General features: G+C 46.8%; 1 protein-coding gene across 2 annotated transcripts; it reads right to left on the bottom strand.

The window, feature by feature from the left end:
• Positions 1–722: 722 nt before the first annotated feature.
• LOC118217169 (G-protein coupled estrogen receptor 1-like) lies at positions 723–9,030 on the bottom strand. Of its 2 annotated transcripts, none has more exons than XM_035398992.1 (2): positions 8,699–9,030; positions 723–2,197 (listed from the first exon to the last, which is right to left on the bottom strand). In XM_035398992.1, the coding sequence occupies exon 2, from the start codon at positions 1,794–1,796 to the stop codon at positions 738–740; it is 1,059 nt and encodes a 352-aa protein (XP_035254883.1). In that variant the 5' UTR covers positions 1,797–2,197; positions 8,699–9,030; the 3' UTR covers positions 723–737. The 2 variants fall into 2 exon arrangements, with proteins under 2 accessions (XP_035254883.1, XP_035254884.1); XM_035398993.1 differs by lacking the exon at positions 8,699–9,030 and adding an exon at positions 3,063–3,342.
• Between the last annotated feature and the right edge of the window lie 1,023 nt (positions 9,031–10,053).

Raw genomic sequence — 10,053 nt, 5'->3', positions numbered from 1 at the left:
GGGTCTCTGAGCTCCCTGTCCTGTATTTGGTGCAAGGAGCTAGCTTACGTCCACTTGATATGTTTTTGGATCCCTGTAAAAGCAGTTCACTAAACAATCCCGCAAAGCCACAGGACAGCAGAAAGTCAGACAAAACTGTCTATCCTACCTTGTCTTTCCACGGTCTACAGTTTTCCGAAAGTTTTTTTTTTAGTCTGAGAACGACGTGCTCAGCTCAAGAGTTTCATTCTGACATTATTTAAATATAGAAAAAGAAAACAGTTAGCTTCCGCTGCGCCGGCTAAGGACAGTTAAACCCTGGCGTCCCTCCGGCGGTTCCGTCCCATTCAGCTCGCAGGCCAGCCGTTCACGAAGAGCCTAATTCCTTAAGCCGCGCCGGAGATTAAGCCAATCTCAATTAAGACCGGTCGCGGTCGGCTGAGGCTGTTTTCGCCCCCCCCCCCCGTCCCCCCCCCACTCCCACTCCCATTCCCCTCCTCGGTTCTTCCTGAGTGCGGTTTCGACCCCGCACGATAGAGGTCTGCGCGTCAGGGCCCCTCTGCGCAGTTTCCCGAAGGGCCCCTCTGTGCGGTTTCCCAAAGGGGCCCCTCAGCGGGGTTCCCGAAGGGCCCCTCAGCGGGGTTTCGGAAGGGGCCCCTCAGCGGGGTTCCCGAAGGGCCCCTCAGCGGGGTTCCCGAAGGGCCCCTCAGCGGGGTTTCGGAAGGGGCCCCTCAGCGGGGTTCCCGAAAGGGGCCCCCTCAAACTTCGGACACGTCGCTGCGGTCGGGGATGCGCAGGTCCAGCGTGTGGTGGCAGAAGCGGTAGATGACGGGCCAGCCCACCTTCTTCTTCAGGAAGAGCCGCAGCTTGTCCCGGAAGGTCTCGCCCAGGAAGCTGTAGATGATGGGGTTGAGGCAGCTGTTGGAGAAGGCGGCCAGGTTGACCACGTGGCCGGCGAGCGGGTGGTCGTGCCAGAGCGTGCTGGCGCTCTGGCCGGCGGGGTCGCCGGCACCCTGCAGCAGCTGGATGCTGATGAAGACGTTCTCGGGCAGCCAGCAGATGAAGAAGACCAGCACCACCACCACGATCATGCGCAGGGCCTTCTGCCGCCGCGGCCACAGGCCCCGGTGCTTCTGCGCCCGCATGAGGACGCGCACGATCAGCGAGTAGCACAGGCCGATGACCGAGAAGGGCACCACGAAGCCGATGGTCACCTCCAGCCACTGGATCTCCGGGACGTTGGCGAAGCAGAAGTGGACCTCGCCGGTGTGCTGGGTCTGCACGATGCTGAAGGGCAGCAGGGTGGCCAGGATGGAGGCCGCCCAGATGAGGGCGCAGCTGAGCTTGGCCCGCTGCATGGAGCGGGGCGGGCCGCTGCTCACCGAGCCCGCCAGCGCCACGTAGCGGTCGAAGCTCATCCAGGTGAGGAAGAAGATGCTGCTGTACATGTTGACCTGGAGGAAGAGGGACATGAAGGTGCAGAGGACGGCGATGTCGTAGTACTTCTCGCTCAGGTTGAAGACCTCGATCAGGGAGTCGGCCACCAGGATGAGGTCGGCCACGGCCAGGTTGACGAAGTACAGGTCCGGGATGGTCATCTTCTCCCGGTGGTTGAAGTTGACCACCAGGATGAGGATGTTGCCGATGAAGCCGATGGGGAAGAGGAGGATGGTGTAGAGGCAGGAGAGGAAGAGGCCGACGGCGTAGGCGTCCGCGCTCCTGGCGGCGTCGGCCGTGGCGTTGCAGGCGGCGGTGGCGTTGTGCCGGTCGGTGCCGTTCTCGTAGACCTCGACGGGGAACGGCGCGCCCGTCTCCATGTTGGCGGTCTCGGCGTGAATTCGCGGGACACCCAGCTGCTGGCGCGGCCCCCCCCCCCCCGCTACATCCTTCAGCCGCCCCTCCCGCGCTGCGTCCGCATCCCGACGGCCCGTCCGTTAGCGTGTCCGCCCGCTGCTCAAGGCCCGCCCGGTCCCATGATGCTCTAGGGCGCGTGCTCTACTGAACGGGACCGGAAGCCTCCACAGAGAAAGGCGTCCATGGCGAGATCGTCTGCGGCTGCTGTCTGGCTTCCAAGGGCTTTGTCCTTAGGGGTCGAGCATCTTCCTCCCGTTTCTCGGACGGTCTGTCTTGGGCCCCTTCCGGATCCAGCGCTGGCCGCCCGCGTGCATGTTAGCTGGCCTCGGCCCGGCTCTCTGACGCTGTCGCCGTGACACCTGAGCTGGAGGGGGAGAAAGAAGTCGTTAGATGTGAGTAAAGGTCACGAGCGGAGCGTCTGGGTTTAAATTACTCTGCCAGGTTCTGCTCCCGTTCCACATTCTATTTGTCTTAATCGTCACCGAGGCAGAACACAGAGGCGGTGCTGAGGATTTCAGCACGTGAAACTGCTCTTCTGTCACCAGCCCCTAAACGCCATCCATCCATCCATTATCTATATCCGTTTACCCTAGGCAGGGTCGCGGGGGGTGCCTATCCCAGCGTGCACTGGGCGAGAGGCAGGAATACACGCTGGACAGGCCACCAATCTATTACAGGGGACACACACCACTCGTTCACACACTCATGCCTATGGGACAATTTAGAGTCTCCAATCGGCATGTTTTTGGACTGCGGGAGTACCCAGAGGAAACCCACACGGTCACGAGGAGAACACGCAAACTCCGCACATCACTCTTCGGATTCACACATCGCCCTCCAGGCCAGATTCGAACCCGGGACCTTCTTGCTGCGAGGCGACAGTGCTACCCACTGCAGCCATATTGGCTCTAATTCACACCGATCTCTACAGCGATGTTTCATGACTGGCTTAAGCATTAGGTACAGCTGTCTTCCCGTATTTATAGCGATCTAATTTACAGCCCTAATCAGGCGGTGCGCTAATCGCGTCTGCATTAATGTACACCAGGGGTGAACAATTGCTGGTGGGACTCGATGCCAACATCTGCTCTCGGTTATTTAAATCTACAGCAGCAGACCGGATGCACGGCCTTGATGAATTTGTTCGGCTGTGGTCCGATATAGGAGCGAACCAGCTCTGGTGTATACAGCTGTTGAGAAAATTACGAATAATTAGCTGGAACACAAACCAGCGCGGACACGCAGGTCCTCCAGGACTGGAGTTTTGAAGCGCTGATCTTTTTCAAAGTAAAGTACAGCACCGCCGTGCCTGCCTGCACGTAAGAAGCAGAGTCTATAGATAAAGGGCTTCCTTAGATTAGACTTGCTTTGATGATCTGTTTGTAGTCTCTTCTCGGGTGAGATGCTCCAGTTGGCCCCCGGTCCTCCACCGCTGCTGCCATTAATATGCAGCCTACACATGCCCGTCTTCAGACAACAACAGCACAGAGGATTAGGCAGCAGACGCCGCAGCGCTCCGTAATTAGCGCTCCGAGTCCTGCGTGCGCATTCAGCTGTGTTCTTTCTCTCTCTCTCTCAATCTCTCTCTCTCTCGCTCAATCGCGCTTTCTCTCTCACTGTCTCTCTCTTAATTGTGTTTTCGACGGGAGTGCAGTTTCCGTCTGCTTATATTTACTGAGCCCAGTGCATCAAGTGGTTTCTGAAGGAGTTTAAAATTCAAAGCAGACATTTTAAACAGATGCATTGAAAAAGCTCCCTTGAAATCCTCATGCTTGTCTGTAAATATGATTAATATTGATAGTGGGATTGGTGGTGCGCCGGCCAGGAGAGTCAAAACTCATGAAAATGCACAATTAATTAGATAGAAACGTGCTGTCTGAGCCCACGCAAGCCTGTATAAACACGACAGCCGAGACCTTCTTCCTCCACAGTCAGTGTACTTTCACTGTTTTCGCACCGGCGCGGAGGAAATAACATATTATTATTTCTCTATCAGAAATACGTGACAAACCAATACGTTCAAACATTAATTGTCTCAATAAAAATATCGGTTAATTAAAATAAAATTCTAAGAGGTCCTCTGAGAAATAATTTAAACCATTCTCTGTGCCTACGCATTCCCCATCAATTTAAGGAATGTCCCGCTTCAAAAACTTCTCTCAGGCTATGTGATAAATGAAAGATTGTAATGTACGACACAACCATCAGATACTTTTTAAAAAACATTTTACAATTAGCACTTATAGACCTCTCCAACACGGGATGGCGTAAATTGAGTCCTTGACATTAATTATGAAAATAATAATCAATCATGCCTCCGAGGTACATTTTAATTAGTGTCACTCCTTGCTTTAAACACCAGTTCCCCCTGGTGAACTTTGTTTGAGAGCTGACGTTACGTAGGCTATGCACAAATATAATTCTCCTATAATTTTAAATGTTGCTCATGGTCAATAAACATAATGTAGTAACAAACATTTAGCCATAAAAATATGAACTTGAAATTCAAGAAGGCGTAACATCGTTAGTCCTTTAATTGCATATATTGCATTTATAACTTGTAGTATTCCAGTTGCCGACCAAGAGCACTATCAGTGATACTTTTGGAAAAAATATAACCTTTAACCCTCGAAGCAGGTCCTCGCTTATTGGTTTCACTTGGGATCGATTTCTCTGCAGAAGCAAGTGTACCAGGAGTCTGATAACTGTAAGATCCACCAGCGATCTTGAACTTTATTGAGAGGCTGACAGAGATAATGGCTTAAAGGATGAGAAACTAGCTTAACCTTTGTTAGAGAAGTATAACAGGACAATTATATATTTTTACAAAACGATCGCCCACCATGCACTTTGCCTGCACTTTTATGTCACGAGCGCCGAAGGCGGTTTTGAGGGGAGCGCAGAAGTTGAAATGGAAAGGACGCAAATTTTATTCTCATAACGAACTGCGTTCACGTCGCTGAGAGGGGGCAAGAGCTGTTATGGCTGAGTACTATCATCTCAGGCAGCCCCGAGGAGCAACAGGCCGGCCTAAAAGCGCCTCTGGCTGACTGTTAACGCGGGGCTGTCGCTGGGAAAGAAACATCGATTCATTAAGGCAGACGAAGTGTTGATCCGGTCAGAACTGTGAATTTTCATCCGACTGGAATAAAATCTAATTATCGCTAAAAGCATCCGTGGGATGACTCTCTTGGGCTTGCGCAGTGTATAACCTATGTCTGGCTGTGAAATTTCATAGAAATGTGACACGCTGCAGGAAGACTGTAGCCTTCCACAGTAATACACAACTTAATGAATGCTATAAATTCAGTCGCAGACATGACATAGGACAATTGTGTCTGATATCACGTTGCGAGTGAGCCGTTCAATTTTATTCAAGCTGGAAAACTTTGCACCATTAGGCTACTGCGCAAGAATAATCTTGTTAATATGCAAAGCAACTTTGATATAATAAGATGTTCTACAATGTCAGGTTTAATGTGCGCATTGATCCACAACGTAATTGCAGACAGGACCTAAAATGGAATTCTTTATTCTAATTAATACCAGTTATTATTATGCAATTATACTTGTTTCATCTGGCCTGTGTACTGAAAAATGACACAAAATATCAATTTAAGTACCACCATAATACTGTGTTCCGCAAGTTAAATTCGTAAAATGTACGACCAGGATTTGGAAATGACAACGTAGCTATTTATGAGAAGAATACGCATGAGTGTTACATTAGCATAACAAAGATAGATTTTAATAGTTTCATATTATTTCTCTGGGAATTTAACTTTTTGTTTTTTTTGTTATAAAAATATTTGTTGAGCAGCACATAGAGATTGTTGGTTAAAATCACATTTTCGTTAAACACAGTTTTGTAAACGAAACAAAAACAATGTTACAGCACGTAGCGCAGAGAGGGGCCACTTTTGTAGTATCAACTGATTTTCACCTGACTCACATCAATGATTAAAAGAAGAAGAAAAAAACGACGTTGCAAGTAACAGTATGTATATGAATACAAAAGCGTTGGGACAGGGACGCCATTTTTGTTGTTTTGGCTCTGTATTCCAACACATTGGATTGTAAATGAAACAATGAACATGTTTTTTTTTGTATAGTCTGCCCATTTTAGGGGAGAAACATTAATAAGATAAATTAACATAAACTGAAAAAAAGTTGTGTTTAGTCCTTGGTTGCAAATCCTTTGCATTCAATGACTGCCTGAAGTCTGCAACCCACAGACATCATCAGATGCTTGGTATCTTCTGGTATCTTCCACAAGACCGATGAAAAATACAGAAGACAAACTATTATATTCTTGAGCCCCACCAGTAGTTAGCACGTTGCAGTGAACCGCCTGAGGATAAGTTGGTGTAGTCTTCTCTTTTCCTTTCTCTTCTCTTTGACACATCGGTGCTTACATCCTGGAGAGTGTTGATCTGTTCAACAAATAAAAATGGGGTTTTCTTTCATTGAAAGAGTTATCTGATCATCCACTACAGTGGTCTTCCATGGTCTGCCAAGTTGTTTGCTATTGCTGAGCTCACCAGTGCATTTTTGCTTCCGAACAATGTATCAAACAGTTGAGACACAGCCAACGTTTTGGCGATGCCTCTGATCGATTTATCCAGAATTGTCACCCTTAGTATGGCCTGCGGTACTGGCATTGACACTTACTTGGTCCTCGTTGACTTTGAATGCAAATTCCTCTCCTAGAATGAACTGTAGAACTGTCGTTAGCTTTCCTGTGCATGAAATAATGATGTAAAGACACAGAGCCAAGAAACCGCTGAGGAGACGATTGCCCCATTACATTTGATCTCCTAAAATGGTGGGGGGGGGGGGGGGGGGGGGGGGGGGGGGCTACATGTGGAATGGAATGCATTCCAACATGAATCACTGACACGGATCAAAAAGCTGAGTATATTCACTTTTAACCCCACATACATTGTTTTCTTTCAGATCCAATGTGCTGGAGTACAGCACCTATATGTACTGTATATGTGCATACTGCCCTGCATGAGATCTGGAACAAAGTCATGTATTTTCACACATGGTTAAAGTGCAGATTTTCAGCTGTTATTAAAGGATATTGTTGTACATTTTGGTTTCACCGTGTAGAAATTACAGCACTTTTTATACATAGTCTGTCCATTTCAGGGCACCATAATGTTTAGGACAAATAGCTTTACAGGTGTTTCTGATTAGACGGGTGACATTTTCCAAACCTTAGGCTTACCAAAATCAACGGAGTATCTGCATTTTAACCACATGTCATTGTTTGATTACAAATATAAAATTGTGTGAGTACAGAGCCAAATCAAGAAAAATATGCAAAAATTATTATATATATAAATATATATAACCAACATAAAGTGTCTTAGTAAAGTGGTGGGCCACCACGAGCTACCAGAACAGCTTCAATGTGCCTTGGCATAGATTCTACAAGTCCCTGCAACTATACTGGAGGGATGGAACCCCATTCGTCTAAATCATGTAGTGCACCTGTACAGAATTATCAGAATTTGTTATGTTTCTCCGCTCATTTATTCAGGTTTTTCCTTTAATTTGTCTCCTGTTTGTGTATATTCGAATTTGGCCGATATCATTCGGATTTAGGTCTTCCCGCCCCTTTGATGCGATTGGCTCAGCACTAAGTTTCTCAATTACCCAGGTGAAAACATGTCACTGTCTACTCCGGCACACTATTCAGAAACTGAATGACCGGTGTTTTGACACAAATTTCCCAATAAAGCGCTATCAAAACTAATTTCACACATATAATCACACGAAAGTCATTCACTGAAATTGTGATGAAGTCGATAAAGCCTTTAAGCTGGGGATGAATGATTGTGGACACTGACATTATAGAAATGATAGGCTTAGAACTCTGCAGATATAACAATACAGACACCAGCTGAACAAACTGAATGGAAAAGCTACACAACAACTGCGTGAAATATAACCGATTTGCATCCGACCAGCCTTCCAAGGAGATTTTCCTCCGAGCAACTTTTCAGTACATAAATAATTTTGTTGGTGGAACAAATACAGATACAAATAAAATAGTGGCATCTCTCTCCACCCCAAATATATATATATATATATATATATATATATATTCCACACAGGGTAACATGAGCTCCAAAATCACATAATCATATAAAAATGAATAATATAGAAGTAAGTAAGTATGTTTTTTTTTTTCTAAAAAACTTCAGTTCATGCCACTCTCATATATTGAAACATTTCATGTATACCCATTTTAAATATATATTACATAAATGTAGGCTGAATCATATGGAATTGCATGTATGCATGTAACAATACATTTAGTATTTTCTAATATATTTAGTGCTTTTGACATTTAAATACACATCAAATTCAATGGATTCAGATTTTGACTTTTCGCTTCATGGTCTTTTTTAGAGGCTAACTATACATACATTTAGCTGAAATTATTTGGGTACCAGTGAGAGAACTTTCCAGGCTCTGTGAGAATGTCAGCCCACGATTAGCTACAAACATCAACAAGAAAACTTTTTTATGTTTATGATCTATCAAACTAAATGAAACTCTGCAATTATCTTTCCTGTCATTTTCATTAGTTTGAATTTATTACAGATACGCTTTGCCTTTATAAAACATACACTTTGCCAAAAAGTCCTTAAAAATCCTGTAACATTATTCTTTATTTGCTAATCTCACCCGAACAACACAGCACAGCTTAGACTTATTTTACTCTTTTTTTACACAGTTTTGCGCACTTTGTCTTTTGACAGATACCATACCAAAGTATTTCTGGTTAAGTAGAATTCTACCGCGGACAGCAGCAGCAGAACGAACTCTGAAGTGTACAGGAACATCTTACCTGCTCAAGTTCTCTTGATACGCCGGGATACCAAACCAAAGTCTTTCAGGTTAAGCAGAGCCGTGCCCCCGGAATTCGGGATTTGATCCTGCAACCCCTGAGTTACGAGTGAAGTTCCCTTGCGGTAGTACCTGAGAGCAGCCCGGAGCACAGCCTCGCTCCGCGTGCTTTTCTGCGGCCGGCGTGAGACCCGTGGGTGTGAGTGCAGCGCTAATCAGCTTCGGCGTCCGTGCTGTGAGGCGGCAGAGAAAGCGTGCGGTGCGGCTCCTCGCTCGCGGCTCTGGTCTCGCGCGCGCGCATGGCAGTCGGGTAGGAGCCGCGCGTCCGTAGCTCCCACGTCCCGAGCAGACTGCGGGCGGACGCCACCTGCTGCTGCTGCTGCTGCGCTGGGCCGCGACTGCCCCCCCCGAATCCCCTCCCCTCCCCTCCCCAACGCCCGCTGCAGCCACCGCCGCCCCCCCCCCCCCCCCCCCCCCATCGTCTCCACGTCCCTCGCTGTCTGTCGTGTGGAGGAGCAGTGTGTGTGTGTGTGAGTGTGTGTGTGTGTGTGAGAGCGAGAGAGAGAGAGAGTGTGTGTGTGCGTGTGTGTGTGAATGTGTGTGTGTGTGTGCTTGTAAGTGTGTGTGAGTGTGAATGTGTGTGTGTGTGACTGTTTGTGTTTGTGTTTTTTAACTTCACATACTAATCGCTTCGTTGGGATATATACCAACTGAATGTATTATGCAAAAATGGCAATATTTTTATATGGTTTGTTAAACATATTTGTACCTCTATATACTGTATTGATATATACCTCTATATATCATTCAGTGTATTACAGTATATTTTAAAATACATTGCAATATATTTTGTTGCACGAGGGCAGTCCACATATTTCAGCAAATGGGAAAAGTTTGGCAGCCCTATGAAGTGGAGTGCTGCTTTCTGCACTCCATCAAACAGTAGGGGTTCGATGGATCTTAAGGCACTCAAATAAACACCAGAGATTCCCACCATGTTATTCACATAAGGGCATTTACAGTATATGGGAACACCAACTGCATATGTGTGTGTGTGTGTGTGTGTGTAAATGTATATTTGTGTGTGTACGTGTATATTTTGTGTGTGTGTGTGTGTATCTGTTTGTTAGTGTGTGAGTGTGTGTGGATGTATGTGTCTGTATTTCTGTGTTGGTGTGTGAGTGTGAATATGTGAGTGTGTATGTGTATGTATTCAGGTCCTGTGAGGAGCAGTGGTCTTGGGGAGGGAGTGGACGTTATGTGAAGGGACAGAGAATAGAGGAGAGAAAGAAGAGAAGGATGTGAGGGAGAGGAGTTGGGTGTGTGTGAGAGTGTGTGTGTGTGTGTGTGGGGGGG

This window comes from Anguilla anguilla, chromosome 17 (assembly GCF_013347855.1).
Source record: "Anguilla anguilla isolate fAngAng1 chromosome 17, fAngAng1.pri, whole genome shotgun sequence".
Classification (NCBI taxonomy): Eukaryota; Metazoa; Chordata; class Actinopteri; order Anguilliformes; family Anguillidae; genus Anguilla; species Anguilla anguilla.
This window is presented reverse-complemented; position numbering and strand designations above follow the sequence as displayed.

Bases quoted from the DNA above. Each gene is read 5' to 3' on its own strand.
- LOC118217169 (XM_035398992.1), bottom strand. From the start codon at position 1,796: ATGGAGACGGGCGCGCCGTTCCCCGTCGAGGTCTACGAGAACGGCACC.